Source organism: Protopterus annectens, chromosome 3.part0 (genome assembly GCF_019279795.1).
Source record: "Protopterus annectens isolate FY-2018-M chromosome 3.part0, PAN1.0, whole genome shotgun sequence".
In the NCBI taxonomy this organism is placed as follows: Eukaryota; Metazoa; Chordata; order Ceratodontiformes; family Protopteridae; genus Protopterus; species Protopterus annectens.
In genome coordinates, this window is record NC_056731.1 from 920,651,756 (window position 1) to 920,679,677 (window position 27,922).

General features: G+C 41.5%; 1 protein-coding gene across 1 annotated transcript in view; it reads right to left on the reverse strand.

The window, feature by feature from the left end:
• ROCK1 (Rho associated coiled-coil containing protein kinase 1) overlaps nucleotides 1-27,922 on the reverse strand; it is a 4,526,103-nt gene that overhangs the window by 1,713,909 nt on the left and 2,784,272 nt on the right. Inside the window, exon 16 of the mRNA XM_044065727.1 lies at nucleotides 7,619-7,725. Within this exon, the coding sequence (XP_043921662.1) occupies nucleotides 7,619-7,725 (107 nt within the window). The remainder of the gene's footprint in view (nucleotides 1-7,618; nucleotides 7,726-27,922) is intronic.

A 27,922-nucleotide genomic window follows, 5' to 3' on the forward strand; every position in this document is an offset into this window, starting at 1 on the left:
TTTGAAAATCTCAGGAGTCGGCCGACCGGCAGTTATGAACTGCTTTTGCTTTGGGCACCGCACGGCAAGAAAGACTGAAGAAAATGGCGTTGGCTGCATCTTTTATACCCCTGGCGCACTGAAGTCAGGGAAGAGGCGACAGCAACCAACGCCAGACCTAGACTTTGGAATTCAGGCCGACTGCAGGTAGCCTGCCAGCAGGATAACCCAATTGTAATGACTGCAACAGTGAAACATGATGAACATCAGGTGACGCAGTAAGAATGAAAATCTCTGTGAGGTATTTGCTTTCCACAGGCAAGACAATTATTAATTTTTTCTGACATCGGTTAGAGCAAGAAAAAAGGATCCCCAACGGGGTACTTATCTTTCTGAAGACTTCAGGTCTGAAACTCGAAAAACAAAAATTTCAGGAGGCGGCCGACCGGCACTTGCGAATTGCTTCTGTTTCGGGCACTGCACAGCAATAAAGACTAATGTAAAGGCGTCGGCTGCATGTTTTATACCCCTGATGACCTGACGTCATGGAAAAAGCGACAGCATCCGATGCAGAAATCCCAAGACTCTGGTATTCAGGCCAACTAAGGGCTACCTGCAGGCAGACAACCCAAATGTGATGACTGCAACAGTGAAACACGAAGAACATCAAAGGCTATACAGGTAAATTATGTACCCACATGTGAATTGAATCATCAATGTCCATTTATGTGGATAAGGTGTCTGGATTAAAAACGATTCTGATATGGCAGCTACAGATATGTAGGAAGAGACTAAACAGAAGATAATACAAAAAAGTGAGCAAAGTGGAAACGGTTGATTATGGATATGAACAGTAAGATACAAGCAGTAAAAATGTTTTTAGTCCCTTTAATTGTATACATAGGTCAGATGTATATTTTCAGCCAGAGGAGAAGTTATAGATGGTATTTAATAAAGAGCTGAAAGAATGTATTTCACAAGGGAAGAAGGCAAGAGCTAAATGGGATAAGTTGACCCTCCCCATAGAAGAATATTCATAGGTTCACAGAAAGTTACTAGGCTAACAGCCCTATGACCCTTACAAGCCTAGCCATATCTATCCCGAGTTGTCCCAATTGTCAGTAGTTAGGTGAGTGGTAGTTAAAACCAACTTCCTCTGTCCAAGAGGGACATGGGTGCCACCCAAGGGTTAAATCTGTGGTCACCGATCAATTGATCTGGGTTGCAAATGAAGAGGGTCAGAGAGGGGATCTGTTTCACATGAATTTGAAGCCTATTCCAGAGAAGTGGCAGTCTCTGCGAGATGCATCTATCTCTCCAGCATGCCCTGCTCATGTCAGAGGCTAGGTTAAGACCCCTGAAGTGAGAAACCCCTCTTGCAGTTTTACTTATGAATGTGTAGCATTTCTATCAGGGTTGGGTAAGAGACTACCCTGCACGCCAGGTAGAAGTTACCTCTTAGCAACCTGTAGGAGACAGAATACAGTGACAGGGCTTTCAGTCTTTCCGTGTAAGACTTGTTTTGTGTACCTGTAATTTCTTGGTGAGAAATTTCTGTGGTCTCTCCAATTGTTGCAGGTGTCTGGTGAGGTACTTGCAAAAGGAACACTGTACTCAATTATTGGTCTGATGAGGGCCGAGTATAATGGAATTATAACATTCATAGAACTAAATGCAATAGCTTTACTTATAAGTTGTGCCACATAGAAGTACTTCCTTACTACTGCGGATATGTGGTGGTCAAAGTTCAGACTGCTATCAACCTGTGAACCCAGATCATGTTGGTGGCTAAGGATTACCTGATTTGAAGGGGATACTTTAGAGCTACTCAGTTAAGGTATAATTTATAAGAATCAGTCACATCATCATTACTCTATACTAAAAACTCTACTGTCAATATTCTGCCAATTATATGAATTTTAAATAAATTTTCTCTCTCATTCTGCAGGCTACAGCCCCCCCCCCCCCCCATCACATCAGCCATTTGTTTAAAAAAGATTTGTATAATCCTTATGTAGTTTAAATGCAGCAACCCACAGGATGCTGAGGATTTGTTCTACAATATCCTAGATGGTATAAAACAGGTACGGCAAGCCACCTAAATGCTTTATTCTCTGCACACACAGCATCTCCTAGAAGATGAAAGGTCATTAATGGCCTTACTAAACATTCTCTCATATAATTGTCTTCTCAAATGCAAGTCTTCAGGAAGACAACAAGAGGACTGGTATAATGCATCATCGTGCACAGAGTTTGATTCCAAACTGCATGCAGAAATCCTTCTCTTTAGGATTAAGGGAGAAGACCACTCTTTTCCTCTTAACTTTTCCAACCAAAGATGGTTAAGAGTGAGAACCAACACAAGGCATGCATTTGTGATGGCAGAAGCTGCCATGAACCTTCTGATTCCTGGACTAACCTGAAGTACTCGCTTGTGAAGTTCATAACAATCAAATTACTGTGGAGAACATTTGGCTGAGGAGGGCACAGAATTGATACTGCCTCCACTTCTGCGCAGTGGTGTAGTGGTTAGCCTTGTTACCTCACAGCAAGAAGTTCTCCGGTTCGATTCTCGGCTGGGCTGCCTTCTGTGTGGAGTCTACATGTCCTCCCTGCGTTCGTGTGGGTTTGCTCCGGATTTCTCCCACATTCCAAATACATGCATCTGGAGCATTTCTTCCCAGGTCTTCGCCGAAAATGGGCTCTGTCCCAGTCAGACTTTCCCAGTAAACTAATGTTAAATAAATAAATAAATAAAAATAAAATTACCCTGAAATATTCAAGGGCATCACCACTACAATTCAGCTCCAAGTCTTTCTGATACATAAGGAACTGATGCATGTGAATAATTATTTTGTGTTGCTCCACCAAAGAAACTAACATCAGTGCTAGCCACATGACTTTACAAGAAGCCAACTTTTTGTGTGACTTTATGAGAGATTCTAAAGAGTCTCAGAAATGGAAGCCCTAAAAAGGTGCCGCTGCTTCTTCCCATGTAGCTCTTAGACTTTTTTATTTTCAAATACCAATACCATTGTTCTGGTATCTCTGCACATGGTTTCTCCAATTTTAATCTACTGCTTTGATTAGATTCAACCAATTTAGAAATATCTTTTTTTTAATTAAGTTGCATCAAGATATGCAACTTCCTTCAAACTGAAACAAGAAAATAATGTTGTTAATCTCCTGAGCTCAGTGCCTTTGCATTGTATGTGAAAAGCTTTAAGGGCAAGTTGTCTATCAAAAGCACATTTACTAACTGATTTGGAAACAGATGTATACTTTCCTGATGAACATTTCTATGGATAGGAGGAACAAAACAAGACAGACCATCTTTAGTCATGTTATAAAACTTCTTATATAGTCTGAACCATCAGAAGATGCATATAAATCATGTTCACATAACTTTAAGAATGATTCTAAAGATGCATTCAATGAAGGAGAGAAAGTACTAGGTTTCTTGAAATTAACTGCATATGTCCCTGCATCATCTGGAAATAAAGTTTTCAACATAATATTTCTAGCAAAAAGTCTCAATTCCAATAAAACATCACAAATCTTAGAGGAGCGAGCAGGTATGAAAGACAAACCTTTGTTCAAAACACACAATTGTGCTTCCATTAAAAGAACTGAAGATAAGTTAACCACTAGCATCTTGCGGGTATTTTCCATGCCATCACTGCCCAAGTCTCACAATCTATTGAAAGTTTCCTTCCCTTCCTGTCTCTGCTCACAGACCACCCCTATCGGGACATCTCCAACTGTTTGACAGATATCAGAAGAACTGGAAGAGAACTAACCAAAGAATTAAAAGAATATTCTTTGCATCGGGCTCCAAGTTCCTTGCAATTATTGGATAGTCCTACATGACCATTCTCTGATGAAGATTCAGCACACAACAGAAGCATCAGCCCGAATGACCGTTTCTTTAGCAATGCCCTAGCAGACTCAGACACTTAGAACCACGGTTGAAACATTGGAAGTGCCACAACCAACCTCCTCATAAATATTCATGACACCTCTTATATCGTACATAGCACTTCCAGTTGAAGTATGTGGCCAAACAAAAATATGACCCTTTTTGAAATCACTAAAGTCCCTCTCCAGCTTCTTGTGCTTCTGTTGTCTTTGATACCCATCATTCATGGCCTTCCCAAGGTCCAGAAGAATGCACTGAAACTTCCGCTATGACCAACTGTATCTGGTAAAGGGTGGCTGACTGAGCCTCTACCTATATCCATTGAAAACAAATGAGACCAGTGATAGATAAGGTCCCTTTTGTTTTGAGGGACACACATTTTCTTGAGACCCATGGTCAGTTGAATGTCTCCCAATGTTTGTCAGTTACTCTGGATGAGTGTACATTATTTACTGTTGCTCCTAATTTGGGGGGGGGGGGGGGGTCTGAATCAGTTAGGATGTGTATTTCTAAGCATAGTCAATAGTCTAATGATTTGTTTTTTGTTAGACCTTGTTTTAGAGAATTTTGTTTTTAATGAGCACATTTATTTGCAGAAGATGAGTGTAGCTATGGGCACGGAAGAAGAATTTGTATGTGGAGGTCACAGATTTTCAGCACATATAAGCTGTTTTAAAATGTTTGTGGATGATATTTTTTGTTATGGGAAGTTTCTGTTCATCTACTGGATCAGTTTGTACAATATCTTGAGAGTACTACTTTTTTCTTAGGTTTACTGAAAATGTATTATATGAAGTTATTGATTTTTTACATGTACAGCTCATTAAGAATAGCGATGGGTTTCTTGAAACTAGACTTTTCAGGAAGGTATGCTGGAAAAATTATCTTTTGCACTGGACCATCATGCATCTTGGACATGTTTACCATAATATAATTAAAGGTTAAGCTTATAGGATGTCAAGGTTACATACTAAGATAGCATGTTTGAACAAGCACTGGTGGATGTACATGGCAATTTTAGTGAGACAGATTATTCCAATAAGGAACTGGCTTCTCAGATAGGTGATAGTAAAAAGGCTCGAAAAATACTGTTAAATATTATTTTTCAAAAAGATGTCAGGAGAGGGGTAGAAGGGTACACAACCTCAAACTCAGAAGTTCGAAGACTGAAAATACCGAAGCCGCAGAACACCAAATTCTTTCCCAGGGAAAGAATATGGTGGGCCGTTTCCACGGCTTCGCTATTTCCTCCACTGTGGTGCAATCTCGGAGTTGGTATATTTAAGTGGGGGGGGGGGGGCAAAGCCCCCCACATTAGAAATGGTTTGTAGTGTTTGTGTGTTAAGTGTTTTGTGCTGGAACAGCGATTTTTTTCCCAGGGGAAAAAAAAAATCACTATTCTCAGCTTTCGGAGTTTTGCACTTTCGGGGCGTGAAATTCGATGTTATGGTGGCTCACTGTTATTCTGTTTCGATCATGTGATATAAAACCGCTCTAATACTGGAGGTAGAGTGACTAACTTATACAGATGTTATAGACAGGATATGTGGTATCATACATACAAATTGGCCAGTTCTTTTGGTCGATGATGCAATCGAGGGTAGAGTGGGTCCTGTACCTACTTTTTGTTTTATGAATAGTTTATCCCTTAAGAGGCAAATGTGTTATAAGTCAAAGGGCAGTTTGTCACATAGATTAGGCACATAACCTTGTAGAGTGTGTAAAGCGTGTGATTATGTTTCAGATCAAAAGATGTATACACATCCGGTGAATGGTTATAGATTTATACCTAGGTTCTATGCAGACTGCACTAGCTCTAATCTTGTTTATTTGGCTTATTGCGATTGCACGTTTCTATACTGGGAAGACCAACTGCTGTCTTGGAGAGCGTATTTTAGAGCATATCGGTTATATTCGTAACAAAGACACCACGAGTGCACTGTACAGACATATTGCAACTTTTAGTGATCATAGTTTTAGTTTTTTAGTTTTGGAGTTAAATCTAGTTTTAGAGGGAGAGACATTATTAATAGAGTTGAAGTGGCAGAAACAAAATGACCACCTTTCAGGCACATAGAGTTCCATGCTTGTATGGTAATATGCCTTTAAAGCCATTACTGAGAGCTTGTGGATTGTTGCATTAATAGTTTAAGTAGTTAATTGTTTCATTGATTTGTATGATATATATAAGTGTGTGTTTTGTTTGTTGCTATATGGTTTGAAGGAGTGCATAGTGAGTGCACACAAGCGCTTACCTAATAAATGGATTTATCTATTTTACTGCTGTGTTTGGTTGGTTATACTAGTATTTTCTAAAATTTTCTATGGATCCAAGGATGAAGAACTAAAAAGAATGCAACTCATTCATCAAGAAAAACGTAGCCTAGTAAGTGATGCTTTTAAAGAGTCGAGAAGAACTGAAAAGCAGGAGCATGACATTTCTTGTAGTTTCAGTACTCCAAATATTAGTATACACAAATAATGTTAAGACCAGCAAACTAGCCACTGGAAGAGAAAGGTACAGCTACAGAAAAGATTTCTGGGCTAAGAGAGTTTCATTTGTAAGTATACCCAAATATTATAATTTTCTGCTCCAACACCACCTCTCAAAGCAAGAAATACTGTAATCACTTTACAAGCCTTGGACGGGCTGCACCTAGAGTAACGTGTAGTTTAGGAGACAACATAAAGAGTGGGACATCAAAAACATTAGAAAAGAGACCAGAGAAAAAAGTTACCCAAGTGGTGTGCAGGAGCAAGGGAAGCTCTACTCAATATAGTATAGAAGAAATTGGGGAGAACATTATATGTGAACACAAAATAAATAACGGAAAATGTGAGAATGCTACCCTAAACAGAAAATATGGGAGGGGTGGGAGGGAAAACAATAATGAAACCACTAATACTAACTTCTTATAGAAAATGCAATGTTATTTCTTCATGGAAAAAGCTGTATAAGCCTAGAAAGAACTAATGGAAGTGTGGTTGAAACTGAATCCTGCTAAAGTAGGGGAATGGGACAGCAGTAAACACAGTAAAGGGTAGAGGAAGGTGTATAAAAAGCAACTTGTTTACGTAAATGGCAAACTATCTTCTAGGTTTCCTTCTTCTGTCAACATATAAATGAATGAAATTCACCTGCCATCAGCAAAAAACACTGACAACAATGCAGGCCTTAAGTTTCTCTTTGACACCACTAACCTGTGGCTGAAAATATCCAGCGCAAGGCAGATGATGTCACATTCTGGTCCAAAGCCCAAAAAATTGTAATCTGGTCAATGCAGCAACATATGACAGTCTTATGTTTTGAGGCATCAAATGTAGGAACCTGTCAATGACACTTCAAGAGGATATCCAAAAAATACAGACAGACGGGAAGAAATGCAGATCTTGTAGGCATGTGTGCACTTTAACCGCAGTACAAAAAGATGTGCACAGGCCAAAGGGAAAGGTCATGAATGCTCCAAACAAGACAGCCTGAGTTTTTAGGGAAAGTTCTGTGTAATGGCAAAACCCTAGTGTACGACCCCCCCCCCGAGCAGCATGCAGCATACCCTGAAGTAAGATCAAAGGGGATGTACACAGAATTGGTTTAAAGAAACAAAACACATGGAGATTCAACAATGAATACAGTGAGGAAAAATAAACAGATTGAGGATATGGCTATAATTCTTATGATTCCAATCAAGAAAGCAATTAATCGCGTATAAATAAACCCACCTTTTCAGCATTATTGAGCATCTCCTGCGCTTGTTTTTTCTCTGCTTCAACTCTTGAAACTGTTAACTTAAGATTTTTAAGTTCTTCCTGGAGAGATGCTACCCGAGCTATAAAATAAAAAGTTCAGAGATTTAATGTAAAATATTTACACAAGTGTGTATATGCATGTGCACACACCCACACACACACAAATCGTAATTTTAATGCTGCCATGGTAGTGAATGTCATCTAACACAGACATAAAAATCTTTCTAATCAGTTTTCTGTGGGGCTGCATGCATCTTTTGTCACAAAAGCAGAATGAAGGTCAACATGGGTTGGGTGGAGTGTGAAAAGACTACAGGATTGAACCACTATGTCAGGGTATAAGTTCTTGAATTCTGGGCAAGAAGATAAATACTGGTGCAGGTCTGAGATTTTAACTAGGAAAGCACTGGGTATAGGTAGGCATCACACTGACTTCGTGGTTAAGGCTTCTGCCTCAAAACTCTTAAGGACTGGCACTAAATTCTACTTAGGGTCACACACTGTGTGGAGATTGTACGTACCACCTATGCCTGTGTGTTACTCTCTGGGCAATCCTGTTTCACCCATCGTCTCAAAAATGTGTTGGCTGACTGACTATTCTAGTCAATGTATCTATACATATACACACATTGATATACACACAGGTGTATTTGAAACCATAGCTTTACACAAATTCAAACCTGCTTGACTCCCAAATGACTGAAACAACAGTGGGTAAGACCTACAGGATTCTTATGTGGGGGATGTTATGCTAGAAGGCCTAACAAATACTGCAGAGGCACATCAGATGTAATCAAACCACTAGAAGGCTTACACTCAACTGACTTCTCAGGAAACCTCTGTGTGCAGCATACCAAGCAATTCAAAGTAGTTAGCTCACTAGCATTTAAAGGTATACAACTGGCACATGCATCTATGAGGTAACATTCACTGCATTACATTACCAAGATAAATAAAACACTACACTATGCATGCCATTGGCAATTTCTATCAATACAAAATTTGTTTACATGTCAAGAGCATGTTTCTAATAATGCAACTTTTTTAACCTGTACACGTTTTTAATACTGTAACAGAACCCACATCACTTACAACAGTGTCTGATTAGAGGGGTGGATTTCCTATACAGTAACTGAAACTGTTAAGTTTACCAAGTGAACTATGCTACATTTTTTTAGACTTAATTTGAGACCAGTGTCCTTGCAACAACTGTTAACATGGTCTAAGCTGTGTTGGACCAATTGCGAGTCAGTTGAAGATCGAATAACACAAAATTTACAGTCATCTGCAAACTTAGTTAACCACAGGCCATAAGTGCTGACATGAAGATATGAGAAATGTATACCAAACAGGGCCCAAAACAGAGCTCTCTGGTAAACCACTGCCAACCGTTTTACTTTCAGAAGTAGCTCCTGCTACTTAACCACATGGGTTCTGCCAGACAACCAGTTAGTTAGCCATCGCACAATGTAAGGCTTTATATTCAGATTTACAGCTCTATCAAATAATGCTTGCATGAGGAATAGTGTACAAGGCTTTGGCCACACCTAAATATGCTTGATGTACTGCATAATCACTATCCACTGGTACAGTTACTTTTTCAGAGAAGTTAAAGAGGAAGACCTTCAATTGATAAAGCCATATTGAAAATCTCTTAATTCTAGACCCTCACCAATGTCCAGATTAATGAAGTTTGAGATAATGTGCTTCATAGCTGTACATGAGGCTAGTGAGACTAATGGGTCTTTAGTTGCCAGGTTTTTGTGGTTGGGCCACCTTTGTGTAAAGGCATCATAAAAACTGTTTTCCACACTTTAACGGATAGACTAAGATTAAAAAGTATAAGTAAAGGTTCAGAAAGGCCATATTTGACATTGAATCAGGCAACCGGGTATGTCAGGGTCTATGGATGAGGTATTCTTACTTTCTGAAAGGGAGTAGAGAACTTGTTCCTTAGTAATTAAATGTCTAGCTGGGGTTTTAGAACATGGGGGACAGCTATAACTGTGGGCAGAGTAAAATTTGCACTAAATTTGTTAGCTAGGATATTAGCCATTTCCTTTGAGTCAGAGAGTATAGTATTGTGAACAAGCTCCCAACATTGTTGGGTATTAGGTCTTAACTTCTTGATATAAAGATTTGAAGTTATTTTTGGTTTTAGTGACTATTTTAAGTATATACTCAGCTTTGAGCTTCCTAATGGTTCCGTTAAGCTCTTTGGTAATTTGCTCAAGTGTGCTCTTAAGGTAAGTACAATGAAACACCCTCATAAGCATTACTGAGTTTTTTCTCTTGCAATACAATTTATTTACAGAAGTATTCCACCACAGAGGTTTGTTTTTAACTTTCTTGTTATGTGTGCTGTGAAAAGGACTGCCTTATCAATACAACACTGTAAGTGCCAGTAGAAGTTAGAGGCATATGTGGTAGTAGCAGCTTTACAACAGGATGTTTCAAAGGAGGATTGCAGCAAAATGTGTTTTAGTCATTAAGAAACTGAAGAAGGTTTGCTTTTGGGAAGTCCCTAAACACAGCTATTTACAGGGGAAGTACCACCAGTTTTAAAGGAACAGGTTACTAAATTATGGTCTGTAAATAAAACAAATTACTGAAAGGAGACAACAAACTGCAGTGTTCTGTTAGCGCTTTCATTCCTTTAATTAATTAAATACCAGGAAACTTCATCAGATATCAAACCATTAAAACTTCCTTCTTTTATACAGAAACTTAATCAATCACAATGATCCAATAATTAAAACAAAATGAACTCATTAAAAAACATATATAATACGATTCCAATATTAAATTAAACATATACAACACATTTAAAGTTGTCATATCAAAAAATATTGTCTGTGTGTGTATGTGTGTACAAATCAATAATAAATGGCTTCTAAATAACTTCTAAAAACTATTAAACTGGCTGTCAATAGAAACATAAAAGCCCCAAAATGTGTTGAAATATGAAGAAAGTACTAATAATGTTTCACTGTGAAATGCTGAATAAAGGCACCAAACAGTCACTAAAACCAAAAAATCCAAGATAGTACCTCGGAAAGGGAAAAAAACAGTGCTCTCTAACTTTTAAAATCCAAAGTTTAATATAAAGCAATCCAACACAAACACTTTACAGACACTGCATTTTCATCCCTGTTACACAGACTTCCTCAGATCTGTGTGATTCTGAGGATGAAAATGCAGTGTCTGTAAAGCATTTATGTGTTGGATTGCTTTATATTAAACTTTGGACTTTAAAAGTGAGAGAGTGCTGTTTTTTCCCTTTCCGATGTACTATCTTGGATTTTCTGATACTAATAATGTTTGTGTTTAACAGGGTTGAACATCATGTGGAATCTATTAGGAAACAGAAAGAGAAGAAGTTTATCCAGGACCGTGAAGAATATCAAAAGAGAATTACTTGCCCCTTACCAAAAGGTCATTCTGGGAATAGGGTGTCCTTTGTTGAAACAGAAGAGAGAATTGTTGAACAAAAATTAGATGAGAGTAATCCACAAGAAGTGTTTTATGAAGAAGAGGTCTCAAATTTTCAGCAGGGTTACAGAATTCCCCCTCCGAGATCGGCTTGATTTTAAAACAAGACTCAGACAACACCACCAACAGGAGAACTGTGTTCCTGTGAGGCAATTACCAAACAATCAATATCAGCGGAGGGGTCATCCTGTGAGGAGTGGGAAGAGAGTACAGTATTACCAATTGTAAGGGACAGCAACTATCACTTAAACAATATAATTTTTGAATGTGATGATTTAAAACTATATAATTATCTTGATATTGTAATAACTGAGCAACACACTGTTTTGGTTTAATTATATACCATACAGGAATGAAAACCTGGTTGAAAATATTTGGGCATTAAGATGTTTGCAAGGAACATTACTTTGAAATTGATGTTAGAAAATGAACAGTATTGAAAAGACTAATTCAGTAGGACTTTTTAGAAGCAGTACTTAAAAGTTCCCCATTACCTTCTGTGGCTTTATTTGAGAAATTATGTGAAATGGATATTAGAGCTATGTATAACAACAACAAGAAAGTTCACATGAAGGAAAATAATTTGATTTATGAAGAATGACAAGTGATGTAAGAACTGGTGAGTAATCAATTAGAATCATGAAACCTGACAAAGGGGGTGGGTTCAAGGGAGCCCGCAGGATTTTTTGCAGGGGGTTGCAAACCCAGAGCCCCACCCACATAGCTCACCCCGCCCCCTGCCAACACAGCCCCGCCCAAGTCCACCCACCCCAAGCCCCGCCCACACAGCCATTCCAGTGTCCCATTACTTGGCTATTTCTCCCTATTTACTGTAGACACTGTTCAAATCTGTGTGCATACTGTTTTATGCTTTAGTTCTACAATGATTACAGGCAGTTGGATTTAATTTACAACTTTTATTTCAAACATTATAGCCCAAACACAGACATTTACTAAACCTAAACAAAGCAATAGTCTTACAATGAAAACAGACTTGGCATTAAAGCTTCTCTACTTTTGAAACTCACATTCAATGAAACAGCATTGAAACCCACATTCAAAGAAAATGCATCTGGCCAGTGGCAGGTTATTTACCTTTGAACTGTTTTAAAGCAATAGGCTCCTTGCACACCGTTAGGGCCATGCAAAAGTTATTTGATTTACCTGATTGTATTAATTATAATATACAATTGAATTATATCCCTTGTATTATACAGCAGCACTTGTTTCAGTGTCTCTGCTGAAGTAAAAGTAATCTGAATAATTCCACATTAAAGATATCTGAAACTAATGAAGATGTTGTTGCTAGAAAACAACTGTATATTTCAGTGTTTCATCTACAAATTCAGTGCCTGCTGCCGTCAAAGAATAAATTGCCTATGTTAAATTAAAAAATGGTAAGCTGGTATATTGCAATAGAAAATGGATGACAAGCTGAAAAACAGGTTCATAGTTATTAGGCATCTCATCCAAAGGAGGACATCCTGAGGACTGCAGCATACACATGTATATGCTGTAGGAATAGAACCTCAAGCCTTTACATTAAGATGCAAGTATTCTACTTGTGGTGCTACTAACATAGCTTTAAAACTTTATACCACAATAGAGATATCATTTGCTAAACAAAACAGTTGCACATTGTAAATAGACTTGGCATGAGCAGCAGTGAACTTAGCTTCCCTTAAAACTCACAGTTCCTTGAAAATGCACTTGAAAATTCCACCTGTTAACTCTAACTTGGGCATTTCACTTTCTCTCTCACAAACATGCCCCACCCCTCAAGGCCTCAACCTTAGTGCAAGAAATCTGGACAAAGCCTAAAATAAATAGGGATAGATTATAAATATGGCTCACAGAAACTTAGAAAATTGCAAGAGTAACAGGATTTGTGTCAGTATGCATTTTTCTAAATGACATGACATCTAAAACTGAAATGTCTCATTTAGCAACTTCAATCCTTTTTAGGAGGAATATGGGGCAAAAATCTGGGCAGCTGAGGGGTATGCTACCTCCCTCTTATACACACACCAAATAATTCTGGTCAGACTTGAATTAGTTCTGGGAAGGTTGCACTGAACGGCACAGTGCTTGAGCTGAAGTGGGTGAAATCCTGGTAGCCAGTGATAACTGATCTGCAGCTCAGCAATGTGAAGCATTAAAGCATTTTTAGCAGAGCATTGTTTCATCACTACCTATTGTCTTTGCACATAAGCTGTAGTTATTTTAAACATTTGCCTTTTTTGATTACTACAGAGTACATTTACCCACCAGAGCTATTGTGTTTTGACTTCAGTGTGGAGCTAGTTGTTGCAGGGCTTGGCTTTTAAGTAAGGTAGCAATGCTTATTTACCATATAGCATTAAAGCCACCCAACTACAAGTGTACTAACACACAGACACTGCTATAAGACACTGGTCTGCAATAAAATGTAATGAGCTTCTGAAAATACTGTAATCCTGTCCTTTTATTACAATGAATATAAAATACTTCGAAATAAGGTAAAAAAGCTCATAATCTTCGACCGACAAAACTACTTTTGCACACTTCAAAACAATAATAAAATCAAACCCTCAGAAATTTTGGAAAGGTATCTCTACTCTACTTAACCCCAGCAAACCAGATACCCCTACCCCAGACCCAAACGCTCCTGACCAAGACTTGGCTACCCAATTTAACTCTTTTCATTGAATCCATTTCCAAATTAACGTCATCTTTCTCTAACACCACTACATTCTCCAAAACTCCCTTACCATCCCCAACCATCTCTCTACCCTACTCTGCTACAACTTCCTCATTCCCATCTACTAACTCCCATCCCTCCACTCCTCCTACTCCTACTTCTTCATTAGCTTCATCTGCCCCTAATTCTCCCTCTTCACACTCTTTTTTTCTCATTAAAACCTATACCCACTTCTACTGTAAAGAAACTCCTTATGAAACTGAAGCCATGCACCAATGCTCCTGATAACATCCCTTCTTACTTTCTTAGCAAAGCTGCTGAAGCAATCGCTTACCCTATTAGCATTTTAATCAATCGCTCTATCCAAGAATGTATAGTACCCCAAGTCTGGAAAAGGGCCTTTATCATACCTCTACATAAAGGTGGCAACAACAACAATGTTACTAATTTCCGCCCCATCGCTATTCTGTCCCCCATCTCTAAACTCCTAGAAAAGTGTATCCAACTACAACTCCTTCCACATCTCTTAGATAATCATCTACTAACTCCCGCACATGGATTCAGACCACATCATAGCACTATGACCGCCCTCCTCTCCTTCCTTGAAACTGTAAATAAAGTCCGTGACTCTGGCCAAATTGTTTCTACCCTACTACTCGACCTCTCTAAGGCCTTTGACACTCTCTCACAGCCTGCTACTAACTAAACTTTCTAAACTTAACCTATCTCCCTCCTCCTTGAACTGGTTCTCCAGCTACTTATCTAACAGATCTCAAGCAGTCAAATAAAAAAAGGGCACCTCCTCATTTCTAAATACTCCTACTGGGGTACCCCAGGGCTCTATACTGAGTCCCCTTCTCTTCAATATATTTATAAATGATTTCCGCAACTCTATCCCATTCTCAGACATCATCCAATATGCCGATGATTCTGCTATTATCTGGGCTGCCACCTCTATCCCCTCACTCCTAAAACTGACTCAAGATGCTTTTACAACAACTGAGCAATGGATGAAAAGGAATCACCTAGCACTCAAAGCCTCTAAAACCAAATTAATGTTTTTCACCCCCTCTAAGGCAACTTCTTTCAATATAAACACATTCCACATCTCTAGACAAAATAATCTACCCCTAGAACTGGTGTCCAAGACCAAGTTACTTGGGGTCCAAATTGATAACGAGCTCAAATTCAACTCCCACCTACAGTTAAATATCAAGAAAACCCATCAAAAACTAGGTATGCTTTACAGACAAAATCATTACCTTACACCTGCTACCAAAATCACCTTCTCTACCTCATTTCTTACCCCCTCCCTTCTCTATGGAGCTCCACTCCTAACTAATCTACAGACCTCTCTAAAAACAACTTTCCTCTTGCTACAACAAAATTGCCAAGTTCGCTACCAACCACAAGTCCTCCACCCACCACTGTTCCTCTCTCCAAAAACTAAAATGGCTAGAGCTACCCAGTTATCTCACATATACTCAACTAAATCTTGCACATAAGCTCATTTTCAACCCTCCCTTTGTCCCTCCCTTTCATCAGCCTTTAAAATGCACCTTCCTGCTAGAGTATTAAGGTCCAACAATCAAAATCTATTAGAAGTATATAAACCAACTCGTCCCCAGGCAAAAATCTTCTGTCTTATGGCCTTGCATGCCTTTGGAACTCCCTACCACCTTCCATTCGCACCACCCCAACCATTTTATATTTAAAAGATCTCTTCACTCACATGTAGTATCCCAGTGGGAATGCTCTTGCTCCCACCCCACATAACTAACTTGCAAACTCCATCTTCTTTCTTCCTCTGTTTCCTCCTGCAACTTTCCTAATTACCCACCCTAACTCATACATATTATTATTCCTACAATAAATCTGAAAGAATATACTAGGCCACACTTCCTAAGTATTGCTTCCCTAATACGTTATTGCTTCTCAGTACTTTTGTGCATTGTTTCCTAATATGTTGTTATTCCTCAATATTGTCATGAAATGCTTCCAAATATGTTGTTATTTCTCAGTGCTTTTGTGCTAAATTTCCCTTTAGTCTGTATTACCTATTAATTTCATCACTAGATTGTACTCGCTCTAGTTTTTGTTGTATTATTTGCAAATTGTTATTTCTTGTATGATTAACTTCTGCGTAATTGTATAATTTGTATATCTATTAATAACCTACTTAGTTTTGGAGCTTTTCTCCCCAGGACTCCATTGAAAATGGGTTCATTTGGCCCAATGGACTATCCTGGCAAACCAACTGCAAATAAAATAAATAAATAAAACACTGTCATATGCATTTCAATACCCAAGGCTTATACATTATCTAGTCATGTAAATATTCTCTGCATGGCAACAACGAAAAGGCTTTCAATGCTGGTAATTCTTTAACAATATACTTACTAAAGCTTACTTGCATCTTACAATGTCTGACAAGCTTACTAAAGCTTACTTGCATCTTACAATCTCCGACAAGCTTACCTGATGTTCATTAAACCATTGCTACTTAAACAGAGCAACAGGGCACTGTGACAGCATACAGTTCCTGAATAAGAAGCATAAATCAACAGTACAAAAATCTGATAGAAAACCAGAACATTTTGCAAAATCAAGGACAGATGAAAAGCCACGGTCGTATTTGTGATCTACTTTGGATGGGGGAATACTCTGCACACTTACACTGCATGACTTCTCCTTGCCTTCCATGGACACATCCAGAGCCACTACAATGGGGAGCGGGGTGCAATAAGTATGTCACAATTTGAAATGTCTCTGGCTGACAGTGGTGGATCTGACACTCATACCTCTCAACTTCAGAGCAAGAAATCTGGACAAAGCCATACATAGAACTAGAAGTGGGACACAAGCCCAAAAATAAGGCCAATTTTTAAATATTGCTCTTATAACTTAAATAGAACAGGTAGATCTTGCATTAGTACAAATTTTCTGAAGGGTATGAAATCTGAAACTCAAATGTCTGCCATTATTTTCTAACTTCAATCTTTAATGACTTGCCACTAATTTGCCAGAAAACCACAATTTTATGAAAAATGGACCAAAATGTGATGCAAAAATACCTGTCAAAAAAGGGACACCTTTTTAATATTAACAGTTAACTTGAAGCAGCTGACAAAATAAGAGCATCCACATGCATTTCTGAAATAAAGGTAATCTATAAGTGATCATTACAGTTATATATAATTGTAAACCCTCCACATTTTCTTCCAAAATTGCCATTTTGGAGGAGGGATTATTAGGGAGAGCAACATTTTGAGCCAGAATTGGGGACAATTGAGATGTTTGGATATTCCTAATCTACAAAGTGATTTGCACGTACCTCTCAACCTCTTAATGCAGGAAATCTGAACAAGGCCAAATATATTGGGGAACATACAAACACTACGAAAAATTGCTCTTGTATAAACTTAAAGACAGTCTTGCATTAGCATGCATTTTTCTGAAGGTTATGACATCTGAAACTCAATGTCTGTCATTTAATGGCTTCATTCCTAAATGATTTGCTAGAAAACCACAAATTTGAGGAACAAACCAAATATAAGCAGCAAATATCTATTCATTCTGCAAAGATATGGACAACTGAGAGGTATAGTTCAACCGGGCTGTCTGAGCTTGCTACCCCCCTCACAAAATCATGGTCAAATGGAGCCTCCCCCCTGCAGCCATTCCAATGTCCCATTCCTTGGTTATTTTGCCCCATTTATCATAAACACTAATGTGCATACTGCTTTACTTGTGCGATGATTTAGGATTTCATTTGAAAGTTTTATTTTGCATTTTACAGCACAAACCCTAATACATATCTGTTAAAGCAATGCAGTCTCACAATGAAAATAGACTAACATTAAAACTTCTCTGCTCTTGAAACTCGCATGCATTGAAACAGCACTGAAACCCACTTTCAGAGAAAATACATTTTGCCAATGGCAAATATTAACTCTGGGCTGTCTTCAAAATCATAGGCCCCTCGAACATAACGTGCTCTTTGATACACCTTCCTGACCGTATTACATTATATTCCTTGTACAATACAGTACAGTTGTTAGAGGGCATTTTAAATTTATTGTTTTGAACATTTTTCCAGTAAACAATGAAACAAAAAGCATCCACCAATGACAAAACTGTCCAATTCAGAACATTTCCATCATAAAAAGTCTACTCAAGTCCACCAGTATCAGTAAAAAATATATACAATCTCTGAAGTAGTAAACTCCACACTGAAAAAAATTTGTAACTAATAAAGAGGTTGCTGCTAGCAAACACTTTATATGTCATTGCTTAATCTACAAATAAAGTGCCTGTTACCCTTGAAGAATAAATTGCTTTTGTTGCATGCAATAAAAAAATGAAAAGCTAGTAATACCGCAATAGGGAATGGATAGCAAACTGTTAACAGGTTCATAGTTACTAGGTATCTTTGCCAAAAAGACTGCAGCATCCACCCCCTTTACAACACAATACAGCATCAGCAATGCATTTACCTACTGTGGGAGTAGAACCCACAGCCTTCAGCATCTAAAGCAAGTACACTATCTGTTGTGCTATTAACAATGCAAGCAGACTAAACATAAGCAGCACTAAACTTTTGCTCCCCTGCAGCTCTCAGCTCCTTGTAAAATCTACTCGACACTCAGCTGTCTCTGAACTTTTCAGCTCAAGAAATCTGGAAAACGCCAAAATTTATTGGGGGGGGACAAAAGGCCAAAAACCAGGGACACATTTTAAACATTGCTTGTATAATGTTTGAAAGTTGCTAGAATAAAATGCTGCGTTACCACCATACATTTCACTGCCACGTCTTGAACCCAGGGGACCCCATGCAAAACAGTCAGAGCAACATACCACTACGCCAAATCAACTGTTTTGCGAAAGAGGAAGACTGAAACTTAAATAGCTACCATTTAGTGAATTCAGTTCTCACCATAGCACAGCTGTCAACCTCTTAGCACAAAATACCTGAACAAAGCCAATAATGGGTGACTACAACCACCAAACATTCAGTGAATTCAGTTCTCACCATAGCTCTCAACCACTTGGCAAATAACACCCGGACAAAGCCAGTAATGGGAGAATATAGCCCCCAAACATATTCAGTGAAATCAGTTCTTACCATAGCTCTCAACATTAGCAAAAAACCTGGATGAAGCCAATAAATACCTGAACAAAGCCAATACTGGGTGAATACAGCCCCCAAACATATTCAGTGAATTCAGTTCTTACCATAACTCTCAACCCTAGCACAAAACCTGGATGAAGCCAATAATGGGGAGAATACAGTCCCAAACACTACCTAAACAAAGCCAATACTGGGTGAATACAGCCCCCAAACATATTCAGTGAATTCAGTTCTTACCATAACTCTCAACCCTAGCACAAAACCTGGACGAAGCCAATAATGGGGGGAATATAGTCCCAAACACAGGGATACATTTCAAATATCCATCTTGTACACTTAGAAAATTGCTAGAATAAAAGCTTTTGTTACCATGCACTTTCTGAAGAATATGAAGTCTGATATTGAAGTGCGTCTATTTTTTTAACTTTTGTTAACCTGGAAAGTCTGACTTTGAAAAAAAAAAAAAGCTAATTTTTAGCAGAGGCCCAGGGAGAAACACTCCAGACAGCCAAGAATAAAACCAGAGAACGTGTAGCTGTCAGGCAACAAGGACACAAATGCAGAAACCACATAATTTATGAGGAACAGAAAAAGTATGAAGGAAAATCCTGCAACATTTTTACAAATGGTGGTGGGTAGGGAATTTAGGCTCTTACCAGTTGGGCCCAAGGTACAGGGTTCAAGCCTTATTCTCTACCCACCACCATGTACACCTGGGGCATTTCACACACACACACACACACACACACACACACACACACACACACACACACACACACACACACCATACCTCTATGGTAGAGGTGTGTATGTGTTTAGAGCACTACTACAAATACTCCATGGAAGTGTCAACATGCTTAATGTAAATACACTTGTATCAACAAAAACACCTTAACAAGTTGACACCCTTCAGCACATGCTCTGAGATTAAACATAATAATGCACCTTCTACAACCCTTGCTAATTTTATATATATATATATATATATATATATATATATATATATATATATATATATATATAAACACACTAACTCCACGATCACACAATCCCTGGGGAAAGGGCATATCCCCTACCTTGGGGACTCTCAGTCTCGCACATCTGTAGATCATCTGTATATGTTGACCAAAGAGACAATAGAGGTCAACAAAAGTAAAATTCACTCAATGTTGGGTGACCCATATATATATATATATATATATATATATATATAGAGAGAGAGAGAGAGAGATAATAGATATATACAGAGAAAGAAAGAAAGAAAGTGTGTTACACGGAAGAAGCGTGGCATTTGGCAAAGGTAGCTATTTTCTAGCTGTCTGTATAGTGTATACACACACACACACACACACACACACACACACAGAGACACGGAGACACATCGCTTGTAGCATAGAGTAATAAACATCTTTGATACTAAGAACATAAAAGTCATTCCACACTGTAATAACATGGCCTTGGTATTAATGATTGCAGCTCTCCCTCTGTGGACCAGCTGTTATTTCTATAAAATTAAATCACTCAAATAACCGATCCCCCATTCTTCTAAATGTTATTAATCAGAACTTCAGAAAACATTAAATTGCGCCTACATATTTTAAAATACTTTTGTTTTATAGAATTAGTATGAAACTACACTTAGTTAATTTACTTATTTCTTTCATTATGTGGATTGGATGGATCTTACTGAGTTAAAGGCCTTTTCTTATGGACAGCCAAGTAAAGCATGTCCCCAAAGCAGACTGACAAATAACTATATGGCATCTTAAAATGCACCCAGTATAGCATGGTGTAAAATGGAACAGTGTATACAAGTTGCAATCAGTAGGTATACAATAATACAAGAACTTCATTAACCATTCACAAGTATGCTGATCCCTTGTAACATACAGTCCTGAAAGTGTCCCACATCTTCCATCCGTTTACTCCTGCGTGCTATTCCGTTTCACTCCTGGCTGCTTGTAAACCCGTGTGTTTTCCCGCTCACAAACTTAGCGATTGCTATCAGGTCCTGCTCGCAAACCCATCTGTTCCCGCTCACAAACTTAGCGACGATGATGTCAGCACACCCGCGACTGTCCTGTTAGGACTTTTCTTCTTAAAGAAGAACGCACGTAAAAAAAAAAAAAAAAAAAAAACTTTCTTTGAAATTAACTAGCCGATTCCAGGGGGGTGCAAGTGCACCCCCTTGCACCTGCCTGCGGGCGCCCTTGGGTGGGTTGTTATAATGTATCAACATCTTTATACTGTAAAAATGCTTGAATTTTTACATGATAGTGAATTTTTTGCAACGGCTTCTTTAAAAGAAGTTAACATTAGTAATCATAATATTGATTTGTTATTGAAGAACTGTTTTTGAAACAATTTTAAACCTGGGGAGTTAAGATTATTTAAAGGTACAGAACCGTGTAATCCCCTCACTTTCTGGGATCCCGAAAATACATATGTCTATCGAGAATTGACTAAAGAGACCCATTTGGCATCTGGAGTTTCTAAGATGGAACCTTTAGCCAAACTTGTAGATTACTACTTAAAGGAGTTTTTTGATTCTAAGGTACATGTACTTAAAGATTCTTGGCACTTACTGAAATGTCTCTCTCAATGTCAATATAAAGAAAATATTACTTTTCTTAGTACTGACATTAAGGACTTATTTATGTCTATTCTCCAGGATGAAGGGTTAGAATATTTGAAGCCCTGATCGTTGGTTCTAGATTGGCCCAGGATTACATTTATGTGTTAACATTGTTAATGGAAATGGTGTTAAAAAACAATTATGTATGGTTTCAGGAGGAATATTTTTAACAAATCGAAGGAGTGGCGATGGAGGCATCTTTGGCCCCAATATCTGCAAAAAAGAAGTTATGCACTCGTCATAATGTTCCATCTGAGTAGTTCTACTTCATTTGTCTTCAATCTGTGGGTATTTGGATCTGGATCGGATTCGAGACGGCCATATCACCAGCTTCTGATCAGAGCTCCAAGCTTCTCCCCCTACCCATAATGCCCCTCCATCTCCTTCTTCCCTCAGATCAAGTTTGCTGAATCAGAAACATAAACCCAACCCAAGAAAACCTTACCACTAAAGGTTCAGATAATCTAGAACAAACATAAGCAGGAGAGCCACAAGTGTGCACCTCTCCTAAATATCAAAGTAGGACAATCGTGTTAAGGTAGGAGGGAGGGATGGTTGAAGACAAATGAAGTACAAATACTCAGATGGAAAATTATGGTGAGTACATAACTTCTTTATCTGAAATAGTTTACTTCATTTGATCTTCAAACTGTGGGACAGAGTCCCCAGCTACCTTTATCTTGGTGGCCCTCATGGAAGGATATTATAGAGCACCACAGAGCCAACAGATGCTCTGCCCCTGGATACCATGTCCAATTTGTAATGTGAAATAAATGTATGAGATGAGGACCAAGTAGCTGCAGAATAAGAAGTTATGCACTCACCATAACGTTCCATCTGAGTAGGTAAACTTCATTTGTCAGCAACCTATGGGATTCGGATCCGACCTCGGATCTGAGCCGGCAGTTTTCAACAGCTTTAGATCCGAGCTCCAAGCTTCTCCCCTACCCATAATCCCTTGGCAACCCTGACTGACCTCAGATCAAGTTTGCCCAACAGCAGAGACTGCTATAAAATTATCATTCTCAAGATAAGTGGGTAAACCCCATGGACCTGAGTATGAAGACATTCACAAGTGAGGAGGCAGGAGGGAGGGACGGTTGCTGACAAATGAAGTTTACCTACTCAGATGGAACGTTATGGTGAGTACATAACTTCTTAATCTGAAGTAGTTAACTTCATTTGTGCAGCAATCTATGGGACAGAGACCCCAGCTACCTGAGCCTTGGGGAGCCTTCATGGAAGGATGTTCTGGAGCACTGCAGAGCCAAAGAATGCTCTCCTTCTGGAGATGATGTCCAATTTATAGTGACTGATAAAGGTATGAGATGAGGCCCAAGTGGCTGCCGAGTAAATATCATCCAAAGAGACTCTAGCTCTAAAAGCCGCAGAGGTAGACACAGAACGAGTAGAGTGGGCATGGACTCCCTGAGGTGCGGGCCTGCCCGAACTTTCATATGCTAAAAGGATACACTGAGAAATCCATCTAGACAGTGTGACTTTAGACACAGATTTACCCAAGTTAAATTTGGCAAAGGAGATGAACAACTGGTCGGATTTCCCATGACCAGATGTCCTGTGGATGTAGAAGCAAAGTTGTCTATGCACATCCAATGAGTGTAATTTGTATTCCCCTTTGTTATGGTGATTAGGAAAAAAGACCGGCAGGATGATGGACTGGTTAATATTAGACTCAGAGGCAACCTTGGGAAGAAAGGAGGGATTGGTCCTGAGGTGAACTCCATCCTTGTGAAAGGTCAAGTATGGGGGTTTTACACAGAGGGCCTGTAGTTCAGAGACCCTTCGAGCCGAGGTGATAGCGACAGGAAAGGCCTTTTTCCATGACAAGAATTTAAGATCTACTGTAGCTGCAGGCTCAAACGGGGGGGCTGTCAAGGCCTGAAGCACCAGCGTTAAATCCCAAGGGGGGACTACATCCTTCACTGGAGGTCTGAGTAGAAAGGTGCCCTTCAAAAAGGTCATGCATAATTTCGTGGTGATCAAAGGGCCCAGTTCATTTCCCACGTGATAATGAGAGATAGCTGCTAGTTGAATCTTGACTGTGGAGAAGCTAGCCCCCTGATGGAACAGTCCTGACAGAAAGTCTAATACAGAGGGCAAGGGAGCTGTAAAAGGATCCAAATTTTTGCGTTTCGCCCAAATGGAGAAACGTTTCCATTTGCTGCTATAGATCTTTCTAGTAGAAGGCTTATGCACTGCTATTAGAATAGTTTTAACTGGGGAAGAGATGCCGGGAGTCCTAGCTACGAGTGAAACTGGAGCAGCCAAGCTGTGAGGTTGACCAGGTTCGGGACTGGGAGATCTAGGGGGTGGGATATTAGATCCAGAATCCAAGGAGGATTCACCAGATGAGACCAAAGGTAAGGGAACCAGGTTTGACGAGGCCAAAACGGGGCAATGAGGATAATCCTGCTCCCCAACCGACTGGCTTTCTGAAGAAACTTCAGCATCAGGGGAAGAGGAGGGTAAGCATAAAGAAGACCGGGAGGCCAAGCATGCACCAGAGTGTCTCTCAGGGGTTCCCCGGAGGGGGAAATGAGAGTAAAGTAGTCATAACATTTTGTGTTCGAGGGAGAGGCAAAGAGATCGCAACAGGGTTGACCCCAATTGGCGAAAATCCGATTCGCTATCTCGGGATTCAGTGACCACTCATAAGGTAACAGGATGGTGCGACTTAGTTTGTCCGCTAGGACGTTGGACCGTCCCGAGATGTGCGTTGCTATGAGAAAGCTGTTGGTGGAGATCGCCCATTCCCAAACCCTCATGGCCTCTCGGCAGAGTGGGTAAAACTTGGTTCCCCCCTGTTTGTTGATGTACCAGACAACTGACATATTGTCCGTCTGAATCGCAATCGTTCCTACAGGAAAAAGGTCCTGAAGTGCTTGCAACGCTAACAGCACTGCCCTCATCTCTAGGATGTTGATATGCAGTGAGGTCTCCGTGAGGTCCCACATGCCTTGGACTGTCCTGCCCGAACAATGCCCCCCCCCCACCCAAGGAGGGAGGCATCCGTGGTCACCGTGGCTAGTGGAGGGGTCATAGAAAAGGGACGTCCTTGCTGGAGGTCCGGGGATTGGAGCCACCATAGGAGGGCCCTCTTGCAAGCCCTGCTGAGTGGAACGGGATGGCTCAGAGGATAGTGAAGAAAGGACCACTGCACCTGAATGGTCCATTGTAAGACCCTCATGTTCAAACGTGCCATTGGCAATAGTTTGATTGCTACCACCATCGAGCAAGAGCCCTCAGGACCAATTCCGCCGGGGGAGCTGGAGATTGTAGAATGGCTTGCACGTGTAGCTTCAGGGTTAGTAGCCGGTCTGAGGTCAAGAAGGCTAGGAGTTTGTTCGTGTCTAATCTGGCCCCTATGAAGTCTATGGTCTGAGTAGGAGTAAGAGACGACTTCTCTATGTTGATAGTGATCCCCAGCCGGGGAGCTAGACGAAGAAAGTAGTTTCTGGCTGCACAGTGTAGATGCCTTGTCGGGGCGGTCAGGAGCCAGTCGTCCAGGTATGGGAAGACCTAAATTCCCTGGAGCCTCAGGTGGGCTGCTATCACTGCTAACACTTTGGTGAACACCCTGGGGGCTGTGGTGAGACCAAAGGGGAGGACCCTGAATTGGTAATGACTGGCTCCTAGCCGGAAGCGGAGGAACCTCCTGGATCACCTATCCATCAGAATGTGGTAGTACGCATCCTTGAGGTCTATAAAGCACATCCAATCGTTTTCCCGTAAAAGGGGGAGAATGTATTGAAGAGTTACCATGCGGAACTTCTCTTTGGTTACTGACAGATTCAGGGAAGAGAGGTAGAGGATTGGTCTTAAGTCCCCCGTCTTTTTTGGTACCAAGAAGAACCTGGAGTAAAACCCAGACCCGCACTGGTCTGGGGGGACATGCTGGATGGCTCATTTTTCCAGCAAATGTTGGATTTCCATTGCTGCAGCCTCCTCCTGATCGGGTGGGACATCTGGTAGGTATCTGGAGCTGCGTGGGTTACGAGAGAAGGGAATCTGATATCCTCTGGATATGATGCGAAGCACCCAGCGGTCTGTCGTGATGGACTCCCAAGCTGCTGGGTGCTTCGAGAAATGCCCCCTGACTGCCTCCAGAGTGGAGCAGTCGGGCAACCCCTCAGGGATGTTGCGTGGGGTGGTCCGAGAAGGGTTCTCTGGATCCAAAGTTCCGCGGGCCCCCTCTGCCTCTAGGGCGGTGTCCACCCTGCCCTCCTCTACCGCGGAAGGGCTGGGAGTCCGGAGCGGGACGAGACTGTTGTGACTTCCAGAACCACATCATCTTCTGTCCCTTTTGGTTCTTAGAGAAGGACCTCTGGGGAGCAGAGAAGCGGACTCCGACGGCAGACAATGTCTTCCCGCCCTTTTCGTCTGGACCAAAGTATCTTGCACGGTTTTGCCGAAGAGGGAAGAACCATCAAAAGGGGCATTAGCGAAAGACGCCTTAAAGGGTTCCGTGAAATCACGGTGCTGGAGCCAGGCCTGACGTCTCATAACGAAGCCCGCTCCGCTGGCTCTAGCGGCTCCTTCCGTGGCATGAGACAGAAGTCGCACAGAGGTGTTAGATATGGATCGTAGAGTGGCCATCCGGGTGGATTGCAATTGTTTGTCCTCTGCCGACATGGACTCGGGGGGGTGACGCAGAGTACTCTTTGATAAGGTCCCGCTGCAGTCATAGCACATGTGCCATGTAGTTCAGCGACCTCACAGAGAAGGTAGCCGAACTTAACACCCGCTTCACTAGGTGGTCCATCGACCGAGACTCCTTGCTCGGGGGATGAACCGAGGGACACCCCTGAGCAAGTTCCCTCTTGGTGGCCACCGCCACCAACATGGCATCTAGAGGGGGGCCTTTGCTCCAGTGGGCTGAGAATCTTGTCCGGGCGCTTGGGGACTGGCTCCACAGTGTCCGGCTCCTTCCACGCCCTGGTAGTAATCACGTCTACCAGGGGGTCGGCCAGAGGGGACACCCAAAAAGTAGACGGGCCTGCTTCAAACACCTCCAGGAACAAGGATTCGTCAGAGGTAGGCTTTGGGGCAGATCACCTCCCCTTATTCTGAGCATCTCCATGATGTCACCAAATGAGACATCTTTGGGGGGTGATCTTGGGGAGCATTCCCCTTCCTCCAAATCCGTGTCTTCAGTCAAGGACTCGGGGGAGTCCAGGTGCCTCCTCTTGCACCTTCGCTTGTGAGGAACCTCCTTGGGGGGGGGGGGGTGTCCGAGGAGGTCTCACCAGCAAAGTCTTGTTCCAATGGAACTACCTGGGACGTCAGAGCAGGCTGTCCCTGGGGCCGGGTGATGGAAGTCGGACCCAACTGAGAAGGAGTGCAGGGTGGAGCCTTGGCAAGGGCCGGGGGCCTGGGATACCTCGACAGAACCCTCTCCACCACGTTGAATGCCGAGGGAGAGCTGCTCTCTCTGGGATCAGAGAGCAGACCCTCCCTCGGATCCGACAGATGGATCCAAGCCTGCACCAAAGCGATCGGATCCGACGGACCGGCATGCTCCGACCTGGACGGAGCCGAAGACATACCGATACCGCCGGATCCGAAGCTCAGCCCTCGGTTACAAGAGCTCGGATCTGGAGAAAATGGACCCGACAGACTCGAAGGAAGTGTCAGCACCGAAGTACCCAAGACTATTGGCGCCGACACACCCCCGGGCTCCAAGGCTGCCCGGCTCCGAAGACTCCGAACCCGGGAAATGGGACGGAGAAGGAGCTATCGGGGCAAAAAACAGGGTCAAGCTCCCCCCCGGAGGGGGGGGGGCAGGAGCACTCCCATCTGCAGTTGGGCCTGGAGGAATCTTCTCATCATCCGGTCCAAATCTGCATCGGTGAGACTTTGAGTAGATCTCGATGAGGCCACCGAGGTGGGGAGGGAGTGTCACCTCAATGACCTCGACGGAAATCGGGTCTCCTCCTCCTCAGGACCCGGTGAAAAGCATGGGGACCGGATCCGAGAAGGAGGAGACCCAGAAGTCCTGGAGGGAGAAGCCCGCTTAGCCGGGGGGGGGGGGGCGAAGTGGAGGCCTCGGCCAGCCGCTTGTGGTGCTTCTCCTTCCTTTCATAGCCTCCCTCTCCTCCGTGCCTAAGGCGGGAGGTTGAGTCCCGGGCGGGGGGAGGGAAGCAGGAGTGGCAGCCGCCACAGCCGCAGCGGGAGCCATGGGAGGACCGGAGGTAGAAGCCGAGTCTGGGGGCAGAAGCCCCGCCAGAATCAGCTTAGACCTCCGGTCCTTGAGTGCCCTGGGGTTGAACGCTGCACAGATGGTACAACCAGAGGACAGGTGTTCAACCCGAAGGCACA